Source organism: Notamacropus eugenii, chromosome 3 (genome assembly GCF_028372415.1).
Source record: "Notamacropus eugenii isolate mMacEug1 chromosome 3, mMacEug1.pri_v2, whole genome shotgun sequence".
Lineage (NCBI taxonomy): Eukaryota > Metazoa > Chordata > Mammalia > Diprotodontia > Macropodidae > Notamacropus > Notamacropus eugenii.
The window spans coordinates 329,463,257-329,488,676 of NC_092874.1; the positions used below are offsets into that span (position 1 = coordinate 329,463,257).

Below are 25,420 nucleotides of genomic sequence, written 5' to 3' on the forward strand. Positions count from 1 at the left end.
ATTACAAAAGACTCATGATAAAGCATGTTACCTACTTCCTGATAGAGAAGTAAAGGACTCACAGCACAGAATGAGGCTTTACAAAAAAAATATGGCCAAGGCAGAAATTTGTCTTGCTTGACATGTTTGTAACAGCAGTTCTGTTTTTCTTTCTTTCTCAATTAGGGGAGGGGGGATGGGAAGGAGAGAAGTCAGATTTCTGCTGACTGAAAATCTTTTAAATTTTAAAAAGAAATAGCATATTACCAATACAGTATTTGATAATGCTGCTAAATTTTCTTTTTAATCGATGGAGAAATAGCAATAAATGCTTTAAGGAGATAGGCAATTTCTATAAAAGGAAGTCTCCTTTCTTCCCTCACCTCCCCCACTGCCTGTGAGAGCTGCTTATTCTTACACTTAGCAAAACATCACAAAAACAAAAGACTGAGCCACGTCTGAACCTGGGGATTAAAGATGTTCTTCTAGTCTCCTCATATGTCCAACCCTGTAGAAAGGTCAACACTAGCCATTTATGTCCCTGAAGGAGCAGACTACACAACTGGAGTCCAACCTGACAGTCTCTAAGGGACTCTGGCACCTCACAACACAGAGAAATGAACAGAAACATCTAATTTTAAGGCTCACTTGAAGGACAGCCCATCCTCCAAGGCCATTCTTGGTAACTGAATCTTAAGTTGGATGGAGCATGGGAACGACCCATGCCAAATGACCTAGACAGCCAGTTGTAGAGAAATACTCTAAGTGGGAAGAGCCAAGATGGCAGAGTAGGACAGACCTGCTCTAGCTCTTCCCCCATAGCCCAGAAAATACCTGTAAAAAGGGACACTAAATGAATTCTAGAGGAGCAGAAACTGCAAACTGAAAGAGTTAAACAGATTTCCAGCTCAAGACAGCCTGGAAGGCTGATAGAAAATGTCTATTGCACCAGGCTCAGAGTGGAGCGCTGACCAGCCTGGGCCACACCACACAGACAGGACTGGAGTAGGCTCCAGGGCGAGGAATCCTAGGTAGCAGCTGCGGTTCCCAGATTTCTCAACCCACAAATGCCAAAGACAACTTCAAAGATCAGTAAGAAAGCTCTTTCAAATGCGTGAGAGGAGAGCGCAGGCAGGCCACAGCCTTGGCCCCAGGGTGGCAGCAACCCCTGAGGCAGCAGCATCCACTTTTGGAGTCCTTGGCCTAAAGACCCTGGGGGAATCGAGCAGCTAATCTGGGTCTCAGTTCTGAGTGGTGGTCCTGGGTTAAGAGGAAGAGAGCTGGCATGGTGGTAGATGTGGAAAGGAAACGCTACTTGCAGTTCCAAGCAGAAAAGGGTGTTTGTGGTTGCTCACAGACCAAAGAACAGACCAGGACAGGAGTAAAATCCTCTCTCTTGATTGTGTCACGTTGGAGGAACTGAGAACTTACAGATCCCTAGATATATCTCAGAGAACAGCTGCACAAAATTTCTGAAGTCTAGAGTAGTATACCCTCCACTCAACAAAGGACTCAAAAAGTCAGGTAACTGGCTAGAGAAATGTCCAAAAAAGGGAAAAAAATAAGACTATAGAAGGTTACTTTATTGGTGAAAAGGTATTTTCTTCCATCCTTTTGGATGACAAAGAACAAAGCATACCATTAGAAGAAGACATCAAAGTTGAGGCTTCTGCATCCAAAATCTCCAAAAAAAAATGCAATGGTCTCAGGCCATGGAAGAGCTCAAATAGGATTTGAAAATCAAGTAAGAAAGGTAGAGGAAAAATTGGGAAGAGAAATGAGAGAGATGCAAGAAAATGGTGAAATGTGAGTAAACAGCTTGCTAAAGGAGACCCAAAGAAATGCTGAAGAAAATAACACCTTTAAAAATAGACTAATCCAAATGGCAAAAGAAGTCCAAAAAGCCAATGAGGAGAAGAACGATTTACAAAAAAGAACTGGCCAAATGGAAAAGGAGGTTCAAAAGCTCACTGAAGAAAATAGTTCTCTAAAAATTAGAATGGGGGGAGGAGCCAAGATGGCAGAGTAGAAAGATACACATATGCTAGCTCCAAACCGACAGACCATAAAATATCTGTAAAGAAGAACTCCCAACAAATTCTGGAGCAGCAAAAGTCACAGAACAACGGAGCAGAGGAGATATCTGTTCCAGAGAGACCTGAAAAACCAACACTAAAGGTCCGTTGCGCACAGGACCCGGAGCAAAGCCCAGCCCTGCCTTGGCCACGCGGCACCTAGAGGAGCAGATCCAAGCAGGCTTCAGGGACAGAATCTCCAGCAGCAGCACAGGTCCCTCCACCCACAGGTGCCAAAGGTCAGTGAGAGGGTCTTTTCAGTTTGCCAAAAGGGGAGCGGTGTGTCCCCATAACTCAGGCCCCCCTCGGGAGGCAGCAGCAGAGGCAGCAGCAGACAGGGGCTCCCAAAGCAGGCAGGAGCTCGGTTCCATTGTTCAAGGTCTCCACGTAAACCCCTGAGGGAACTGAGCCCCATGTGGTGGCCCTGACCCCACCTGAGCACCTGAACTTAATCTCACACTGAATACTAGCTTCACCCCGCCCAAAGCCCTGAGGCTGGGAAGCAGCATTTGAATCTCAGACCCCAAGCTCTGGCTGGGTGGATCTGGAGGCGAGGATGGTGTGGAGAAGAAATTCAAAAGTCAAGTCACTGGCTGGGAAAATGCCCAGAAAAGGGGGAAAAAAAATAAGACCACAGAAGATTACTTTCTTGGTGAAGAGATATCTCCTCCCATCCTTTCTGATGAGGAAGAACAATGCTTACTATCGGGGAAAGACACAGAAGTCAAGGCTTCTGTATCCCAAACATCCAAAATAAATATTCAGTGGGCTCAGGCCATGGAAGAGCTCAAAAAGGATTCTGAAAATCAAGTTAGAGAGGTGGAGGAAAAACTGGGAAGAGAAATGAGAGAGATGCAAGAAAAGCATGAAAAGCAGGTCAACACCTTGCTAAAGGAGACCCCAAAAAATGCTGAAGAAAATAACACCTTGAAAAATAGGCTAACTCAATTGGCATAAGAGGTTCAAAAAGCCAATGAGGAGAAGAATGCTTTCAAAAGCAGAATTAGCCAAATGGAAGAGGAGGTTCAAAAGCTCACTGAAGAAAATAGTTCTTTCAAAATTAGAATGGAACAGATGGAGGCTAATGACTTTATGAGAAACCAAGAAATCACAAAACAAAACCAAAAGAATGACAAAATGGAAAATAATGTGAAATATCTCATTGGAAAAACAACTGACCTGGAAAATAGATTCAGGAGAGACAATTTAAAAATTATGGGACTACCTGAAAGCCATGATAAAAAAAAAAGAACTTAGACATCATCTTTCATGAAATTATCCAGGAAAACTGCCCTGATATTCTAGAACCAGAGGGCAAAATAAGTATTCAAGGAATCCACCAATCACCACCTGAAAGAGATCCAAAAAGAGAAACTCCTAGGAACATTGTGGCCAAATTCCAGAGTTCCCTGGTCAAGGAGAAAATATTGCAAGCAGCTAGAGAGAAACAATTCAAGTATTGTGGAAATACAATCAGGATAACACAAGATCTAGCAGCTTCTACATTAAGGGATCGAAGGGCTTGGAATACAATATTCCAGAAGTCAAAGGAACTAGGACTAAAACCAAGAATCACCTATCCAGCAAAACTGAGTATAATAATTCAGGGGAAAAAAATGGTCTTTCAATGAAATCAAGGACTTTCAAGCATTCTTGATGAAAAGACCAGAGCAGAAAAGAAAATTTGACTTTCAAACACAAGAATGAAGAGAGGCATGAAAAGGTAAACAGAAAAGAGAAGTCATAAGGGACTTACTAAAGTTGAACTGTTTACATTCCTACATGGAAAGAAAATATTTGAAACTTTTCAGTATCTGGGTAGTTGGTGGGATTACACACACACACACACACACAGAGCACAGAGTGAATGGAATAGGATGGGATCATACTTAAAAAAATGAAATTAAGGGGTGAGAGAAATATATTGGGAGGAGAAAGGGAGAAATGGAATGGGGCAAATTATCTCTCATAAAAGAGGCAAGCAAAAGACTTCTTAGTGGAGGGGAAAAGAGGAGAGGTAAGAGAAAAACATGAAGTTTACTCTCATGACATTCGACTAAAGGAAGGAATAAAATGCACACTCATTTTGGTATGAAAACCTATCTTACAATACAGGAAAGTGGGGGAGAAGGGGATAAGCAGGGTGGGAGGGATGATGGAAGGGAGGGCAATGGGAGGAGGGAGCAATTTGAAGTCAACACTCTTGGGGAGGGACAGGATCAAAAGAGAGAATAGATGCAATGGGGGCAGGATAGGATGGAGGGAAATATAGTTAGTCTTACACAACACAACTATTATGGAAGTCATTTGCAAAACTACACAGATATGGCTTATATTGAATTGCTTGCCTTCCCAAAGAGAATGGGTGGGGAGGGAGGGAAAAAGAGAAGTTGGAACTCAAAGTTTTAGGAACAACTGTCGAGTTCTGTTCTTGCTACTAGGAAATAAGAAATACAGGTAATGGGGTATAGAAAGTTATCTGGCCCTACAGGACAAAAGAGAAGATGGGGACAAGGGAAGGGAGGCATGACAGAAGAGAAGGCAGATTGGTGATAGGCGTAATTAGAATGCTTGGTGTTTTGGGATGGGGGGAGGGGACAAATGGGGAGAAAATCTGGAACCCAAAATTTTGTGAAAATGAATGTTAAAAGTTAAATAAATAAATTAAAATACAAAAAAAAAATTAGAATGGAGCAGATGGAAGCTAATGACCAAGAAATTATAAAACAAAACCAAAAGAATAAAAAAAAGAAGACAATATGAAATATCTCAATGGAAAAATAATTGACCTACAAAATAGAACCAGGAGAGATAATTTAAAAATTATTGGTCTACCTGAAAACCGTGATCAAAAAAAGGGCCTAGACATCATCTTCCAAGAAATTATCAAGGAAAACTGTCCTGATATTCTAGATCCAGAAGGTAAAATAGAAATGGAAAGAATTCCTCAATCACCTCCTCAAAGAGATCCCAAAAGGAAAACTTCTGGGAATATTGTAGACAAATTCCAGAGTTCCCAGGTCAAGGAGAAAATATTATAAGCAGCCAGAAAGAAAAAGTTCAAGTGTTGTGGAAATACAATCAGGATAACACAGGATTTAGCAGCTTCTACACTAAGGGACTGAAGGGCATGGAATAGGATATTCCAGAGGTCAAAGGAGGTAGGATTTAAAACAAGAATCACCTACTCAGTAAAAGTGAGTGTAATACTTCAGGGGAAAAATGGAATTTCAATGAAATCGAGGACTTCCAGGCATTCTTGTAGAAAAGGCCAGAGGTGAATAGGAAATTGGACTTTCACATACAAGAATCAAGAGAAACATGAAAAGGTAAACAGGAAAGGGCAGCCTTAGGGAACTCATTAAAGTTTAAAGTCAAACTGTTTACATTTACGTTTACATGACATTTACATGGAAAGACATTATCTGTAACTCCTGAGACCTTTTTCAGTATTAAAGTAGTTGGAGGGAAAAAAAAATATGTATATATGTAGGCATGGATGGGTATGTATGTATATATTTTATATGTGCAGGCATGTATATGTACATGGGTATATGTGTGTATATCCATGTATGTGTGTTTGTATACACATAGAGAGCACAGGGTAAGCTGAATATGAAGCTGAACCAAAAAAAAAAAAATTTACAGTTGAATGGAATGTACTAAGAGTAAGAGAAAGGAAGAGGTAGAATGTAGGAAATCATTTCACATAAAAGAGAGCAGAAAGAGTTTTTACAATGGAAGGGAAGCAGGGGGAGATGAAAGGAAATAATTGAGTCTTACTCTCATAGGACTTGGCTTAAGGAGGAATAATAAACTCAATTGGATATGGAAATTTATTTTACCCAGCAGGAAGGCAAGGGGGAAGGGGATAGGAGAGAGAAGATAATAGAAGGGGCAGGAAATTAGGGAAAGGGACAATCAGAAGCAAACATTATTGGGGGAGGACAGGTCAAGGGAGAGAAAGGAATAAATGGAGGGCAGGATAGGACAGAGGGAAATGTGGTTAGTCCTTCGCAATGCAACTATTATGGAAGCATTTTGCATTGTCACAGATGTATGACCTATATTGAACTGCTTGTTTTCTCAATGAGGGTGGGTGGGGAGGGAAGGAGACAATATGGAACTCAAAGCTTTAATAATAAATGTTAAAAATTCTTTTAGCATGCAACTGGAAATTAAAATATATAGGCAATGGAGTACAGAAATCTATTTTGCCTTACAGGAAAATAGAAGGGAAGGGGGATGGAAGAAGGATGGGTAATAGAAGGGAGGACAGACTGAAGGAAGGGGTGAATGTGGTGCATGCTGTCCTAGGGTGGGGGGTGGGGAGAGATGGGGAGAAAATTTTGAATTCAAATTCTTGTGGAAATGAACATTGATAACTGAAAAATAAATAAATTATATATTTAAAATTAAAAAATACTCTTAAATCTCATCAAGTAGAATAGGAGAGGAATATGACATCACAAAAAGAATACTGGATTTGTAGTCAGGAAATTTGGTTTCCAATTCCAGGCCTGGCACCATATCAGAACATAGATCAAAAGTTAGAAGGTACCTCAGGCCATCTAACCAAAGCCCAGGGGGTTTAAATGGTTTGCCCAAGTTCACACAGGTAGTAACTATAGTGCCAAAGTGTGAGCCCAGGTCTTCTGAAACATATTTCACCTGATTCAGACTGAACAAGCTATTTCCTCACTTGTAAAATGAGAAGCTTAGACTTGGTGATTTCCAAGATCCTGTACTAAAATGCTAAAATTCTTTGCAACTCCATTCAAAGTCCTTTTTCTCAGAAGACCTCAACCTGCTTCTCTGTCTATAGCTGACAGGTAGAAGAACAAAAGATAATGGGTTTTTCACATGGATAATTTTCATCTAATTACGGATAAGTCTGAAAGATAAAAAAAATTCATATTTAACATTATTATTCAAAATCTCCATCAACATCACATCCCCATGAAGACCAAGATTTTGGAAGCACAAATGGCCCTTTGTTTTTACTCCCAATTCCCCCTAAGACAAGCTACTATTTCAGCATGTATCAAGAAAGGACAACTAAATGGGTAACAGAAAACTAGGCTAGAAAGATTCCAACTTAAGTAAGTGAACCTCTATGACTATAGTACTACTTGGTTAATGCTTGATGAAAGGTGTTACAAAAATAATGGACTTTGCGTATTTTTTTTGGACATCCTCCAGCTTACTCCTTCTTATCCCCTATGAGTAATTTTCATACTAAACATTTTCTCAGACCATTTGGAAAACTGGAACCAAGCGGGTGGTAATAGCCCACTTAAAATGTATCACTTGTATCCCCAAACAATTTAAAGGGGTTCAGGTGTCTGCATTTAGCTAAACCCAAGGTATTCCTCCCATTTGCCCATCCCCTTTCCTCATTCCTCATTCAGCCATCTATCTCATAAACATTCCTCTGATTGGAGGGAGGAAGTCTCCTGCCAGAATTGTAATTGAAGAAGGGCATCCAGGCCAGTCATCTATTTATTTCACATCCAGCTGCACGCCTTTGGACTTCTCCACCATGATCTCCACAGGCATGGCCACCAGTCTCCTGCTTTTCACGTTTCTTTTGTGTGTTGTTTTCCCCCATTACATTGTAAGTTCCTTATGGGCCACTACTGGCTTCCTCATATTTGTATCCCTAAGACTTAGCACAGTGCTTAGCACTTGGTAGGCACATAGTAGAGTAGACACACACACACACACACACACACACACACACACACACACACACCCCACACACACACATACACACACACCCTCCCTCTTCTTATTGGGTATCTATTGCTTTCAAGGAATTTCCATTGGTTGGTTAGACTAGAACAGATAAATAGCACTAATTAAAATATGGACAAATGAATGTCTCTCTTCTAAAGGTGGCCCTGGAAAATGCAGGAAAGGTCAGCATCTCTGTGCCCTGCCTTCTCTCAAAATATGAAGTGGGCTCCCAGCATGATCTGATCCTATGGATAAGTGTATATATTTTTATGTTGGTAGGAGTGAGTTGAAACAGTTAGAGAAAATGAGGACTTCACAATCCTTGAGGGTCTGTTTCCAAAGAGCTGGAGAATACCCACATGAGCCCCAGTGGAAGGCAATAAATAGTGGAGAGTTCTTAATTGTTTATGACCCTGCACAAAGAATCAAAGCAACAAAAAAATGGTTTGAAGTCAAATAAGACAGGGAGTGGGGAGGGCTGATAAGAAAAAGAAAGAAACGGAGTGTACTAGGGGAGGGTAGCATTCTAGAGAGAAGAAATAACAAAAAGAATAAAGATAAGAGGAAAAGAAAAAATAGTTTTTTAGCTAGGTAACTCTCAGCAAAATGTCTCTGTACATGCACCAGCTCTCCACCAATGAAAAGAAAATCCAAGGACACAATGCCAGCTAAGGCACAAAACCCTAGGGCGAATAATATCTTCCAGGTGGGTGTACCTAACAGCACACAAAGGTACCTGACAGGTCATTTACAACTGACTGTCAGGGTCAAAACAACAGTGCATGCAGCAACAACTGAAATGTGTTCTTCCCACTGGGTTCTCTGCTATTGTTTGTTTAAAGCCACCAAACAGTTTAAAAGGCAGACATGCCTGACAACTGTTCAAACATATGTAAGTGCAACTTATAAGCGTGAAAATAGAAATGACTCAAGGACAAAATGGAGGAGGGAAAGCTAGTTGCCATCTTTTAGGGGTTAAGAGGAAGGGCTATGAGTGTTAAATTACTTGGCAAAAGAAGGAAGGTAGTCATTAGAAAAGCACACCACCAATACAGTATGTGGTAGTGGTTGCTAATTCTTACTGAAGAAGAGACAGCAATGAATGCCGTAGGTGACTGGATGATTATGATAAAAGGAAAAGCACTTCTCCTGAAGTGCCTCTAAGACTTGTTCATTCTTGCTGTTAACAGTAGACAAGGTTGGGTGTGGTAGCCCACCCTTTAATTCCAGCTGTGGTAAGCTGAGGCTGGTAGATGACAAATCTCCAGCTCTGGAGTTCTGAGCTTTGGTGAGCTCTGATGATCTGGTATGGTGAGGAAGGGGAGAGAGGCCACCAGGTTACATAAGGGGCGTCAAAATAGCCCAGGTCAAAAACAATAGGTCAAAGCTGCCATGTTGAGTGTGATCCAGTTCACAAGTAGCCCCTGTACTTTCAGCCTGGGTGAAATAGGGGGACCAAGTCTTCAAAACAAAACAAAAAAAGTAGCTAAAAGGATCTTTCTGAAATTTTTGCTGGGGGAGGGTTGTTTTTCACTGATGTGTGTATACAGAAAGTAGAGTTAGATGAAGTTCAGATAAATCAATATTTATTAAGTAACTACTATGTGCCAGGCACTGTGCTAAGTGCTGGGGATACAAAACAGAGGGAAGAGACAGTCCTTGTCCTCAAGAAATTTATAATCTAATGGGGGAAACAACATGAAAACAAATATATACAAAGCAAGACAAAAGATAAATAAATAATTAACAAAAGGAAGACACTAGAATTAAGAGAGGTTGAGGAAGAATGAATTTTAGTTAGAACTTAAGGGAAGGCAGAGAGGTCAACAGTAGGAAATGAGAAGGGAGAACATTCTAGACTTGAGGGACAGGCAGAGAAAATGCCAGAGGGCAGTGAGATAGAGTATCTTGTTTGTGGGACAACCAAGAGGCCAGCATGTCCTGGCAGGGAGTTAGGTATAAGGAGCCTGAAAAGGTGGGAAGGGGCTAGGTCGTGGAGGACTTTGAATGCCAAACAGAATATTCTGTACTTAAACCCGGAGGCAATAAGGAGCCCCTGGAGTTTAGGGGGGAGGGGGCAATAGGTGGGAAATGACATGGTTGGACCTAAGCTTTAGGAAAACCACTTTAGTGGCCGAATGAAGGATGGATTAGAGTGGGGGAGAGATTTGAGGTAGGCAGACCCACCAACATGGTATTATAATTATCCAGATGTGAGGTGATGAGGGCCTGCACTGGAGGGGCACTGTCAGAGGAGAGAGAAGGGGGCATATTGGAGAGATGTTGCAAAGATGAAATCCACAGGCCTTGGCAACCACTTAGATATGGGGCGAGGGGAGGGTGTGTGGCTGAGAGATAGTGAGGAATCCAGGATGACTTCTAGGTTGTGAGCCTGAGGGACTAGGAGAGTATTGCCCTATACAGTAATAAGGAGGTTGGTGGGGGTGGGGGAACCCAAGGTAGTAGGGGAAGGTGGGAGTTAAGGAAGAAAGAGAGTAAGCTCCATTCTGGACATGTTCAGTTTAAAATGTCTACTGAACATCCAGTTGTAGATGTATGAAACGTAGTTGGAAAAGCAAGTTTGAAGGTCAGAAAAGAGTTTTGAGCAGAACATGTAGATACAAGAGTCATTGGCACAGAAATGGCAATTAAATCCATGGGAGCTGATGAGATCACCAGGGGAAGTAATATAGAGGGAGAAGAAAGGAAGGTCCAGGGCAGAACTCTGAGGTCCACCTTTGTTTAGGGAGTGTGACCTGGAAGAAGATACAGTAAAGGACAAAGAGGAGCAACCAAACAGGCAGAAGGTCAACAAGGAGACAGTGGTGTCCCAAAAGAGAGAAGAGGGTGATCAATGGGGTCAGGTCAAGGAGAAAGAGAACAGAAAAAAATGCAAACCCAGGCACTTATTATCGAACTGTTTTTTATTTCAAAGATTATACACACACACACACACACACACACACACACGTATATATACATGCACATACATATACATATACACATACAGATACATATACACACATACACATTGGTTGTAGTTGGTGAAAACTGAGCTCCTATATTTAAAATAAAGCCCAAAGCCTAACTGGAATCCAAGAATCATAAAATTTTAGAGTTGGGAAAGACCTTGAAGACTCCTAAGGGAAGCCCACAGAAATTTAGGTGACTTGCCCATGGTCATGTTTTTAGTTAACCTCAGGCAGATCACTTAATTTCTCTTAGTTTCCTTTTCTCTAAAACAAAGGGTAAAAGAGGAGGAGAAGAAGTTTTTAATTTCTAAACTGAAGAAGGCTGGATACATGAGGTCTTTCGAGAAGATGACACAGAACTGGATTAATAATGTTCAGATCATAAAACCACACAACACAAGGCAGGGAATTATGTGAGCAGAAGACCAGACAAAGGAGCTTAGGAAACATTCACGGAAAGAGCTGGAAGGATCAGGGAAAGGTACAGGAGAAAGGAGGGATGATATTCCTTCTGTCCTGTAATACCCAGCTCCTTCATGAAGCTTCTTCTGATCCCAGGTCAGACCAAGTTACTCCTCCACACAAACACCTTCAGTGTTTGCCTATAGGATGAAATGCGAATTCCTTCACCTTATCTTTCCGGAACTCCAGAATCCAGCTTCTAGATACATTTTAAGCCCCATATGATGCTCGTCCTTTGTTTCGGCACAGGACCAATGACATCATCAGTCTTGACCTGCACATGAATTGGATTTAAGGGAGGCAGAGAGGAGCAAAGTCATCAGCCTATCAGGCTCACTCTCTCTTCTGGAGTCACTGAAGTACTGGCAATGGCTTGGGATGCAGTGGATAACCTTGGTTCTTTGAAGTCTGACCAAGCTCTAAGGGCTCCACAGGGCCTGCTTTAGCTGCGGAAGGGGTGGGAAGCACCTGGGAGCATAACTCATGAATAAAAGATATTTTTTCGGGGAAGAAATGGCATCACTAGAAAGAAAAGAACTAGACCATCTAGGGTATATCTCAAAAGGGAAAAGTTTTCTATGTATTATTTAAAGGAAGTAGACTGAGTACTTAAATTCAAAGAAAGAAACAGGAAAAAATAAGAGAAGTTAAGCACATGAAGGAAGTAATAAAGGAATAGTTTGTGGCACAGTCCAACTGAATTATAATTCTATTAGATTATTTTTTTGTAGAAACTAATTGGAGTAACTACAGACAGAAATCAATGCTCTAAGGAAAAAGGATATGTTAGGAGAGGAATAAGACCCCCCCCAAAAAAAACCAACCCAAAACCCTATCTCCACTACTTCCCAGTTTAAATAACAAACACTGGAAAAAAAAAAACCAAACCTAAAAACTCACCACAGTCCAGTTATAAGGATTTATAAAAATGTTTACAAAGTCTGCCAAATCAACTTGACAAACAAGCAAGGGAAATATAGTGAAGCTGGCGGAAATCACAAAAGAAAGATACGACAATTAATTTAATTAATTTCATTACTGTGCTCCTCTAGGAAAGAACTAACATTTCATCTTGTACTGAATGTGGGACAGTATCTTTTTCCATTTTAAAAACCAAAAAGGGGGTGAAAAGAGAGGGAAAGAGGGGTCTAAAAAGAGGGATCTAAAAACCATAATAAAAGTAATCTTAAAAAGAATGAGCACACACACACAATCTAAAAGCTGTGAAGCCTTGATACTTAAGATAATAAATGAAATTTATGACTGCTTCCTTTCCCAGCAGACAGGAGTACAATTAGAGAGGGAAAAACAACAGACTCTTTGTACCAACATGCAATGCTCTGCTTATTCTGTTACAGATAGGCTGGACGATAAGGATAAACAGTAAAACGCCTTGGTTAACCCCAGGAGAAAGAGGGTAAGGGGCTGGTTAAGTCTGTCCTTGGGCATGTGCCTGCACACAGTTTATCCTCAAACTGAAGTACTTCAGAAAACTGCACTGGCAATAGACAGGAACTAGCCAGGAGTCCTCTACAACATTTAGAGGCCGCTGGTTATGCAATCAGGTCAAAGAAAAACAAGCAATTTATCATGGGTTGACATGGTTTTCCTCTATTGTGGACCTTTAAGTAAGTGATAATGATTTTTAAAGCTCTCTGTTTACTAATTTTGTTATGTAGCTGTAGCTTTCTGAATGAATTATTAAATGAAAAAGACCTGAAAATGAAAGAGCACACACACACACACACACACACACACACACACACACGTATGTTTGCTTTTCATCTTTTGTTATACAACACACAGGTCTCAGGATAAGTCCACAGCCATTGGAACAAACATAAAGCAAAAAGTTTTCTTACCTTCACATAGGGTTGGCTAAAGACAACGAGGGTCCCAGATACCCTTAAAACCCTTGCTGCAGCGTAGGGTTGGCACGGACTGTTCAGGACAGTTTCTCAACATACCCCCAGCAATTCTAAGATACAGTGCTTGTCTCCCAACTCCTGTAGTTTTCACATTCTAGAGGCAGGGCTGCTAGGACAACATAGCCAAAAGTCTCAGACTATCCTCAGCTGAGATTTTAAAGGGAAATGCCAAGACTCCTGAAGAGGGACAGGTAAGGATGTCTCCAAAACCAGTGAGGAATGGCACAGTAAGACAAAGGGCATCTAACTATTTCTACAGGACATGTGAATGATGAGGACTGGAACAAGTTCTCCTTCTTCTTAGGAATGAATGTGCTGGACTATCAGGTGGTTTTGGAAGCTAGCTGGTATCTGTAGGCTGCATTGGCTCTTAACAAATGTTTGTTATGTGAGGAGATCTGCAAAGTCTCACTATGAGAGCTTCTCAGAACTTACAGTGCTCTTGGGATGGAGCTGCATCATACATGAGGGCACCCCAAGTGGAACGTGCCAGTCTACTGATTCCATCTATTGGCCTAGTGAAGTCATGTAGGTATAGAAGAGACAACTGGGGACTAAGGTCCCTATGTATATATGTACATAGTAGATCCTGGAGATATATATAGATTTAAGTTAAGGAGCTGTACTTTAAAGTTTGCTTTTTAGGATTTGAAGGATTTGCAGATACCTTCTCATCCCTATAACACATGAAAGCCCTTAACCATCAGGAAGTCTAAGGAAGAAGCTAACAACTTAAGAATACTAGGGAAACCTCAATGGGTAAGTAATGCTGAAAGACAAAGAGCAGGGTCATTAGGTCACCAGGAAGATCTAACTTGCAAGTCATCGAACTGTCACGCTACCTGGTCAGCATCCCCTCTACTCTCAACAGGGGTCACAGTTCAACAGCCTGACAGAGCCAAGTCCTGCGAGGCAGAACAGTTGAGGCCATGGTTCCGGATTCAGTGTTCTTCACGTAAGACTATGCTTGCAGTAAATCTCTCTTGGAGAGATGCTTAGGCCAGGAGCAAAAGAGCAAAAAGAACTTGCCTGGGTGAATCCATAGTTAATTAGGCAGCTGCACAAACCTATTTAACCAGGTGACAGATAAGAGCTGCTGAAAGATAAATAGTGAAGCAAAGCATTTATTATAAATAAATGCAGAAGTAGGGTTGAGGTGCTACATTTTAAGGCAATAATTATAAATCTAGTTATAGCCTATTATTCCATTAACATTATACCTATTTCCACAAATACTGTAAGACTGATGAATTCTTCTCATGTATTCTTTTCAAGATCCCAACCAGGGCAGCTGATCAGGAAGAACTGCCAGCAGGGGCATCCTTCCCCCTTCGTTTCACCACTCCACTGAACACTAATGTGAACAGCTACCAGCAGAGGCCCCTCTCCTGAGACCTTTCTACCAATGACCCTTTCCCCCTTGCTCCTCCTGGTTGGATTCTGATCTTCCCCCTCCACCCTGAGGCCAGAAATGTAGAATCCCAGTTCCATGTGGTCCCTGGGACCCATTCCCACTTCCTAATGGTAACAGGCTAGGCTAAGGCTCTTCCAGTCCCACAGTTCCACAGAGAAGACATGGATGCTTAACTGACACTGCTTGGATGAGCTGCAAGTCATCAATGATGATCCTTCCAGTAAAATGGCTGTGACCATTTTACTAAGAAACAACAAAGGCAACACTTTAAGTAGAAAGTATATGTTTGTTCAATTTGCTATTAGTGTTTAAAAGCTCAAAAGCTTAGCAGGATTGTTTATGACAGTATTTACTTATTAACTGATGTTGAGATTGCTTTTTATTCAGATTACAGATGAAAAGTTGTTTTTTCCATATCTTAAAAACAGAGCAAGACCAAGTCAAGAACAGATTCATTAAAAGTTTCATGCTTACGCAAACAAACTACGATATTCATTTTTAAAATACAGTGAAATCACTGAGGATAACACCCAAGAAGAGCAAAACCTTGAAAGACTATTAATTTCCCCTCTTTAGTTCACATGAGAATGTTCACTCCACTCACCAAAAAGGGGTCTGAAAATCACATTTATCATGAATAAGGCCAAGCAACAACAAAAAATGCAGAAGCAAAGAGTTTATAGTGTTATATACATGTTTATATATAACAGGAACTCTGGGACAAGTTGTTTCATGCACCAAAAAACATTCTTTGATGCCTCAGGAGTATTACAATAAACAGTTGAACAGGAAGTTCAAGGGAATATCCTAAGGTCTTTGTGGATGGATAATCTTAATTCTGGGGTTTCCTCTGTTTTAATTCTATACATGGTAAAGGCTCTTTATTCTTCAACCTTTCCTGTACAGTAGCATCTTTCATTGCAAACAGAACAAAATAACTGACCCCCAGTAGAAAGGTCAGTCACAATTCCTTTTGGTGGCCTGTGGACTGAGGTGCATAAGTCCTGAAATATCCAAGATAAATAAGAGGAACTACCTCAAAAAGCCAGAAGTAAGAAAAATCAAGTGTGCCCTGTAACTTCCAACAGAAAGTACCGTAATTACCACTATCTGACTCAAATATAGTGACTATTAAACAAGTCCAAGAAAACATTAAAATGAGAATGAAGTTAATTTCCACAGTCTAAAAAGAAAAACAATACAGGACATTTGGGGCTCTACCACAAATTCTTAAAATTGTTTTCTTTCTTAGCTGTAACAAGACTGCTTTTATCCAAAGTTGTTATTATCATGACATTTTTGGCATTTGTCACCCATACCATCTGCCTTCAGGATACACAGGCACACTTTAAAAATACACAGTTTAGCATTAAATCACTCAAAACACCTTTAAAAAAAAAAGCAGCAAACCATGGATCACCTGTCTGGGCACATTAACCTGAAGAGAAAAGCTCTGCAGCATGGGCCTGATGGTCAACAAATTCTGTCTTTGACAGACTTAGAAAGAAAATGGAGATGGACACAATAAAGCAATCTATTTTCTTTTTCTTTTTTTATGCCCTTTCTTCAATTTTCTAAAGTCAGATTTGAAACACTGTTAGTAGGTGTGTTGAGAGCCATTGTAACTATCATGAGTTTCAAAAAAGATAAAAACGGGCAAAGTTGTCTCAAAAAAATGTAAAAATGGGAGATATTTAATCAGGAGATTTCCATCTTCAATATTTCCCTAATTCAAAGACTTCAGAAGGAAATGAGGAGAATAGTTATCAATGAACATTTTCTCATTACAATTAAACTAAATTCTTAATATAGTTATGTAGGTCAAGTAGGAGACATACATGATCAAAGTACATTATTTCAGTTTTTGCATATTAATTATTTCAGCAAATAAGGAATTAAAAAATCCACTTTCCTAAAACTTTAGAGATTAAGACCTTTGAGCCAAGTTTAAAAAAAAAGCATAAGTATCTAATAAACCTCAAAGGTAAATATTCTGGTTAATTCTTTAACATTCATGGTTTCTGCCAAGAATCTGGATAATTTTGAGGCAAAATACTGCAAATGACAGATGCAAAGGGCATGAAAATTAATTAGCATCAAGAAGAAACCCTTCCTTTGAGTAATGGAGAAGACATAAAGTCACCTGTTTTGATGAGCTTACTTTTCATAGCCTTAATAAAGCATACGCCCCATTAATGACTTATGATCTGCAAACAGATGCCTAACCACATAAAATAAAAACCCTTGCTCAAATACCAATTTGCTGAGTGTCACGCAATCCGTAACCACTGAATGGAAACTGGTGTTACTAAATGGAGTTAGATGTAAACAAATTTAGGTGTAAATAAATCAAAGTTGAGTTGGTATGACTTGGTTTTCTGTGTCATAATGCTGTCTTTCATACACAAAGATGCTGTTACTGGATCGCCATTAGTAAGGCATGTATCTTGAGCTGTTTTCCCAGTAGTGATGATACATTTAGATGAATCCATCTTACATTCTCTCAAAAATAGAGCACTCTCCAATAGTTGTCCTTAAGCAATGGCATGAATTCAAGAGACAGCTGGCCAGGGTTAGGGTACGGCCATACAACTAACTAAAACTAAATAGCATGCACAGAGCTTAAAGCCATGACCTTGGTCTCATGAGCATCATGCCCCAACCACCTAAATTAACCTTAATCATAAACCGAGCATAATCCAGAATAAATCTCTGTGAGATGCAATATGTTCTAAAATCTTAGCAGCTGTGTGGGCTTTTCTGTGTTTAAGGAAGTCCAGAATGACTCCACCATCACCCAACCATTGATCCTTTGCAGGGCCTAAAAATACAAGAGCAACTGGTAACTAAGTCTACATGAGGCTACAGAGGCAGAGATGACAATGCCAACTAAATACGAGAAGTACCTAATTCCATCATCTGAAAGAAGGTCTGCTCATTCCTGCGTTGATGAAAATATCTCAAGTGGAAGAATTACATGGAACATGGATTCACAAACCAGATTTTCCAAAAAAAAAGGTAAATTACCTGGCCATTCCCAGACTTGCAAAATTGGCAGGAACAATTAGCACATCAAGCCTGGAGAAAGGGTGAGTTCCCAGGGTTGAATGTGCTGCTGAGAGGCATTGAGGAATCAGCTGAAGCAGGTTCTCTTCACAGCAGTGCTGAAGACATTCTGGGGCAAACACCCGATAAGGAATAATTGCTTGAGAAGCAGCACCAGGATTCTGGAAGTGGCAGGGGTACTCCATGTGACCACACACCCAACTGGCACACCTGAGTGGGGCATAAAATAAGGAAATTTTGTGGAAAATCTGATGATGAGGTTAGTATTTGTATTGGAAGAAAGTAGTATTTGTAGATAACATACACAGTCCCTAAGAGGCAATAGTACATATGGGCTTCCAGAAAAGACATCTCATTTGTAGTCTTGGTTTTCTTTATGTCAAGACAATAGCTAAAAAAAAATACAGGGTATCAACATTATTGATGTGCTTAAGTGGAATTGATTTAGTTACTTCAATTCAAGCTAAGTGAAAAGTCGAAAACCTTGTTGATAATAAATGGGGGAGGGGAGGGGAAGGATCCTAAGGTTCAAATGAATTCAAAGGAAAAAAACTAAAAGGCGGGAACAAATTCTGTCTTCAGTGACGTACTTTTAACTCCCACTATAGGAAGAATTTCTTAGAAGTAGTGTATACTATGTGTGTGGGATGGCTCAGGTCCCTACATAAATCAATTACTCAGAGGCCTCTCAAAGTGATGACAGAAAAGTGATTTATTCGATTCTCGAGAAGCAGGGCTTACCTGTAGGAGTAGGAAAGCCGAAGACAAAGAAAAGGACAGTGATTTATATAGACCCTAATGCAAGTCCCTCCTCCCCCCACTGACCATTATCCTCATTAGCTGAGAATATGGTCTTACATTCTAGACACGAAATATAACCAATCCCTTTTGAAATGAAGACATCAAGGAATTATGTAAGTTTTGTCCAATCATTGAGACCCTAATACACTACACACTTTTATATCCTTATATGGAACTATTCTATTCTAAAAATACTGTAACCTTGAGCCTTTAGGCCTTACCTCACCCCTGGGAGAAAAATTACAATCTGAGGAGTCTTTACTAAGTCTATCCCACTCACTATGTAACCCAAAAGAAAAGAAAAAGAGACAGTAGATAGCAAACTAAAGATTCCATTCTGAAATTTCCTGGAATAAAAAAAGACCTAGAAGTCATTTGTAACAATTAACCAAATTAATGCAGGTATGGTCTTTTTCAAATGGACACAAGCCTTTTTCCTGAAAAGAAACCTGCATGCTCTTTCCAAAAGCCACTAAACGGTATTTCCATTAAAGAAGGAACATGGGAGCCACTTCTGACACAGTCATTTTCAATCAACTTCTAATAAAGGCTTGACAATGCAAACACTTCAAAGAAACAGACCAGGGCTCAGCCTGTACCATCTGACTACCACCAGTTGTTTTCAGCCGAGCTACAATGAGCCCTGCATTTATGAAATGCCTTTTATCCACCCAAGTCCAGCTCCAGGAGACTCATATATCAGCTATATAAATAAACCTCACCCATCACCGAAATCAAGTGGTAAAAGACAGTCAGCTTCCTGCCCTAGTCGGAAACAAAGAGTGGTGATGCATGAAACTTCATCTGGGATAAGGATGAATGTATGAATACTGAAATCTAGCTCAAACACAAAGACTAAGTTATGAGTTCCTTCTTAGGGAAAGTGTTAAGGGTGACAGACACATGCATTCTCAAGTTATATGTCTTGTATATACCTACTTATTTTGTCTCTATCTCCATCTTTATCCATCTATCCATCTATCTATCTCTTTTTATCCTCAGTTCTCAAGACAGGGCCTGGGACATAGTAAACCCTTAACAAATGTTTGGTGATTGAATGTGATATAAGACAGCAAAACTTACTTTAGAAAGATAAGGATATGAACTTGGGTGATGAAGTGGAAAAGGAGGGATGGAAGCAAAAGACGTAGATGTGGAATTCACAGGAATTAGCAAATGGGAGATATGGAGAGCTAACAGAAAGAAGGGATAACTTTATGAAGTTTTAAGCTTTGTATGATTGGTAAAATGATGTCATCAAAAAAATAGGGGAGGTAAAAGGAATGTAAGAAGCAGCCTGTCATGATGGATAGAGGACTGGCCTTGGAATTAGGAAAAACTAACATCAAGTCCCACTTTGGATGTAGCCACTTACCTCTCAGGGCTCTAACCCTCTCAAAGTCTATGTAAATTACTAACAAGGTGCTGATCTACCTGCACAGAGGGAGTTTCATCCTTTCAGAGTTCCCTGACTAGTAAAAGCAAAGATCTAGTCTCCATTCCTAGATTGCTTTGTTTTGTTTGTACTCCAAATATCCAATACAGTGCTTGGCATAGAGTTGGCACTTAATAAACACTTGCTGATTGACTGACTGATCATTATCACTAGGAAAGATGGACAGATTTTTGAAGTTTTAAAAGGAAGATCCTTTAGACATACTGATTGTGAGATGCAACCAGGAAATCAAGGTAGAAATATCTAGTAAATGGCAGGAAAATCAGAACTGAGTTCATGACTAAAGGGATAGCTTTGGCAGTACTCCATATGCAAATAATAAGCAAAATCATAAAAGTATATGAAATCACTAAAGTAGAGGTATCCAACTCAAATAGCAGTTGGCCACTAAGGATCCATAAGGATCTCTGAAGCTGCATGTGAGGGAACTGAGGCAACTGGGTGAACCACATTGATTCCATCTTGTGACTCAATTGTGGATCCAGCTCGGTACCTTCTAAATTCAATTAAGGGTCTACTCCAACTTCTGTCTTGTGAGAACACTTTTACTCAATGGTGGGAATTGTGAGAAAACTTTATTATACTGTTTGAACCTACCCCTATATGGCTCGGAAACTGAATCACCTCTACCTGCTGATTACAGACTTAATTAAGGACCTAGGTTATGCTGAACAGAAACACGGTCAGATCTGAAGACTGATGCAAGGAGTTTTCTCAAAATTACACATCTGAGGAAACCCATTTGTTTTATCTGAAAACTGGTCCCATACTGATCAATCAGTTATTATTTCCATGCTCTTTTGATTGAAAGCAGACACTTGCAGGGAGTGAGACATCTCTTCTGTGAATTAAGGGAACTGCACCTGTTCACTTTCCCCCTTCCAACTCAGAAAGTTCCTAATCTTTTTTTCCAATTGGAAATAGGATTACCTAAATTTTGTTTTCTGGTTAATTGGTCTTATTGATTACTTATTTTTAATGTGTAAAAATCTGTCTCCCCCTATATTTGGAGTCTGGTGCCAAAGCTGAAGAAGGCTACTAGATCCAATTTTGGGGGCAGTTGGTATGTGTTGTTTAATAAATCAATATGCTCAGAAATTTGAACTTTTGTTTCCTCAGTCATTTCATCTTTCAACAGCCACACATATTGACTTAGAAAATCACATATAACATTATTTATAGTCTATTGTATTTTTATTTACTTTGTTAGATGTTTTTCAATTACCCTTTTATCTGGTTAGTCACACTAGGGAGTGTTGGCATGTCTGACACCTCTGTTCTAAAGGAAAGAATGAAGAGAGAAGAAAGCTGTAGGTGGAGAAGTAGAGACATCTATAATGGGGAGAAGGGGAGGTAGAGAGGGGGAGGGAGAAGAATAAGCAAAGGGGACTGAGGAAAATTAGTTGGTAGGAAGAAAGTCAGAGGATAACAGTGTCCAGAGAACCAAGAGAGTGTAGGAATAGGATATGAGTTCAAAACTGTACAATACTACAGAAAGATTAAGATGAGGGAAGAGAAAAAGAGCCAGATCCAATGGTTTTAGGAAGCAATAACAAAGAGCAGGTTCAGCAAAATGGTAGAAGAAGAAGCCAGATTGCCATACCGCAGCATACTGAGATAGTGACTGTGCCTATGAATCCCAAAGTTTAAGGTATGAATTGTGAATTAACCCAAGATACATAGAGTGAAACAACACATGCACCTCCTGCCTCCAAGGTCTTCTCCAGCATAGGGAGAGCACCTCTCCTCCTGACCAGGCTCCCATACTTCCCTCCTGCTCCTGCCTGCTATGAGACAAGCTAATATGAGGACATGATGTGTTTTCCCAGAATCCTATTATCATTAGGGATCAACAGAGGGAGTCTTACAAGACAATAGGTCTGGGAGTGGTTTTAAAAGGAAAGTAGAGGAAACGGAATACATTAAGGGGAAAAAGTAGAGGAAGAAGTTATTTTACATAATTCAGGTATGTTAATAGATGTCTATATAAACAAGGAAGAAGGGGCAAGGGAATAGGTAACACATGAATCTCACTCTCATTTGAACTGTTCAAAGGTAGAAAGAATACACATAGTTGGGGGGTGAAATATATTTCATTTAACAAGGAAATAGTAGGGAAAGGGGAGAAGGAAGAAGAGGGAATAAGGGGAAACGGAAATGAGGAGATTGCAAGTGGTGATGGAAATAGAGTAAACCATACTGACTCTATCTTGTGATTCAATTCTAGAGCTACCTCAGTTCCTTTTATATTCAATTAAGGGTCTACTCCAACTTCTACCTTGTGAGAAAACATTATTCAACTACAGGAATTGTCAGAAAACCGTACTGTATTGTTTAATCCTAATTCTGCGTAGGGAAGCTGGATCACCTCTACCTGCTGCTTAGAAACTCTTAACTAAGGACTGTAGCAGCAAACACCCTAACACATCCACAGGATGGCCTACTAGCACATGGAGTGGTGCCAGGGATTTGGTTATATAGAGAAATTTATAAAAAACTCAAAACATGGCCCATCCATTCTTTTCCTAACCATTTGTCAGAGGGTTCTTTCTCAGGCTATTACCTCTACATTGGCTATCTCCTCCATTTCCTATTTCAACCATTTGGTGAATGAACCCCCAATTTTGTTTTACTCCAACTATCTGCCTCCTTTGCTCCTACTCACATATTGCTGAATGGAGCTGGAAGAAATCATGAAACTTCTGAAGACTGAGTCTTCTACAAAATTATATTACATAATCTCATCTGGACCCTCACTGCAACAAGAAAATTCTTCTACTCCTCCCTATCAATTCACAATCCCATTCTCCACAGCAACTTTTCCAATCCATATCATCTCTACTCAAGCCTCCCATAGCACCCCCTCTCTCCACACTCATGACCGAGAATCTCATCTAATTGAAAAAATGGAGGCTGTTCATCAAGATCTCCTGCTTTCCATCTCATCTCCTATCAATCAGACATCTCTCCCCACTGTCTTCTCCTTTAGTCTGATCTCTGGTGAAGAGGTGGCCCTTCTCCTTGGCAAGGCAAAATCCCTCTGTATAAACCCTTGATCCCATAACCTCCCATCCTCTCCAGCAGGTTGGCTCCATTTATCACCTCCACTTTCTCTCTTATCTTCAATATCTTCTTACCTACTCCCTTCTTTACTGCCTACAAATATGCTGAGGTCTCCTACACCCTTAAAGAAATCTCAGCTGATCCTACCATCCCTGCAAGTTATCCTATATTTCTCCTCCCCTTCACAGCTAACCTCCTTGAAAAAGTTCTTTGTACTGAGTGACTCCACTTCCTCTCCTTTTACACTCTTTTAAACCCTTTGCAGACTAGCTTCCAATATTATCATTCAATTGAAAGTACTCTCTCCAAAGTTACAAAAAATCTCTTAATTGACACGCATGCATATGTATTATCACACATATATATACATGCATGTGCATGTGTCTAGGCATGCATGTGTGTATATACATGTATATACATATATGTACATGTATATACACATACTTGTTTCCCCCATTAAAATGTAAGCTTCTTTTGAGCAGGGATTTTTATATTCTTTGTATTTATATAGATGTCAGCCAGTAAAAATCTTGGAGATGTAAGATGGAGGGTCAGCAAGAAAGTCAATTTGGCTGAATATGAGAAAAATTATAAAAATAAATAAAATTGAAAAAGGAAGTTGGGTAGAGTTTTATTTGGAAATAGTGATGTCTTCCCCAAGTCTCCAGGCCAAGTATTCCTAGTTTTTTCAAACAATCCTAATATGCCACAAATGCAAAAACTATTTCCCATTCTACTAGTTCTCCCCTGGACAGTCCCCAACTTAATAATGTCTTTTCTATAAGGCAGTACCCAGAATCGAGTACAATATTCTAGATCAAATCTGACCAGGATAAAGTACAATAGGAGCAATACTTCAATATATCTGGACATCCTCAATGCAAATTAAGATCAAAATAAGAATTATATTGCTAGCTCACATTGGGCTAACTGTTCACTAACTCCCAAGACATAATCTCAATGCCAAACCCCAATGATAACTTCAATACCTTTGAAACTTTTTCATAATCTAGATTTTCCCACTTTCATCATTTTTCTTGACTTTTAGGGAATTTTATCTAAGCGCCCATGCCTCATTTTGGGTAACTGGGTCTAAAGTAAAGAAAATGTTTTATTTTTTTTTAAGTGTTACAGCGCTTAACATAGTAGAAGAATTTCCTGGTGGTTAGTACATATATATTTCTGTTCATAAAATTCAATAAAATAAATAGAGTTTGGACTTTATCAGCCTTACAACTGTTTTATTTACCAAAATGTTCAGCCAAAGTGGGCTAGATATTTCATGGGGCTGATCTTGGAGAAAAAATGTTTTTTCTTTAATTTAATCCACATGAAGAGTGATCAAAAGTTCAGTGACCAATAAATACTCTGGCCAAATTTCTGGACTCCAGATGAAAACTTTAAGCAAAAGAAAACCTGTAGCACATTAGACTCCCTGTAACAGTTACATTTATGTGAAATGATTTGGTGGTCTTACGATGGGATGAAGTGGTGGGAGGAGCAATGCAAAGGAGACCAGATGTGAACATAATCTTAAACACCACCACATTTGGCACTAAAGGGTACCTTTGTTAGAAAGAGTAGCAAGGAGTCAAGGATTTTGTGAATCAAAATATGCCATCACCCTGAATTGGGGCCATTATCTGAGAGCTCCCTCATCTCACGTCACTCAGATGTTTTCTATTTCTACCTCCTCCTTCACCCATGTCTCATATGATGAGGTAGATGGCCTTCCTCCTTAACAAGGCTTACCCCTCTACTTGTAAAACCAATCCTATTCCCTCCCATCTTCTCCAGAAGACTGTCACATCCATCATCCCTACTCACTCATTTATCTTCTTTCTCTTCCTGTCCACTGGATGCTTCTTTATTGCCTACAAGCATGCCCATGCCTTCCCCTTCCTCAAAAAGTCTCACTTGAAGCAGCTCTTTTTGTGGTAGCAAAGAAATAGAGATTGAAGGGATGCCCATCAACTGGGGAAGGGATGAACAAGTTGTGGCATATGATTATAATGGAATACTATTGTGCTATAAGAAATAATGAGGAAGATAATTTCAGAAAAATCTGGAAAGACTCACATGAACCAATGCAGGGTGAAGTGAGCAGAACCAGGAGAACACTATACATAGTAACAGCAATACTGTGTGATGGATAACTATGAATGGTCTAGCTATTCTCAGCAATACGATGATCCAAGACAATACCAAAGAACTCATGATGCAAAATACTATACACCACCAGAGAAAAAACTGATGGAGTCTGAATACAGACCAAAGTATATTTTTCACTTTCTTTTCTTTTCTTTGGTTTGTAATTTCTTGCATAGAATGACTAATATGGAAATATGTTTTATATGATTACACATGTATAACTACATCAAATTGCTTATCATTTTTGGAAGGGGAGAGGGAAAGGAGAGAGGAATAGTATTTGGAACTCAAAATTATTTTAAAATAATGTTTTA

At 39.8% G+C, this 25,420-nt stretch overlaps 1 protein-coding gene across 14 annotated transcripts in view; it reads right to left on the bottom strand.

Annotated features, from left to right (window-relative positions):
• Nucleotides 1-25,420, bottom strand: part of AOPEP (aminopeptidase O (putative)) — a 553,954-nt gene that overhangs the window by 437,645 nt on the left and 90,889 nt on the right. For all 14 annotated transcript variants that reach the window (XR_011964391.1, XR_011964390.1, XM_072596916.1 and 11 more), the window contains one exon: nucleotides 17,597-17,845. Coding sequence is in view for 12 of the 14 variants with exons in the window: in XM_072596916.1 (XP_072453017.1) it covers nucleotides 17,597-17,845 (249 nt within the window). In the remaining 2 variants the exon portion in view is untranslated. The remainder of the gene's footprint in view (nucleotides 1-17,596; nucleotides 17,846-25,420) is intronic.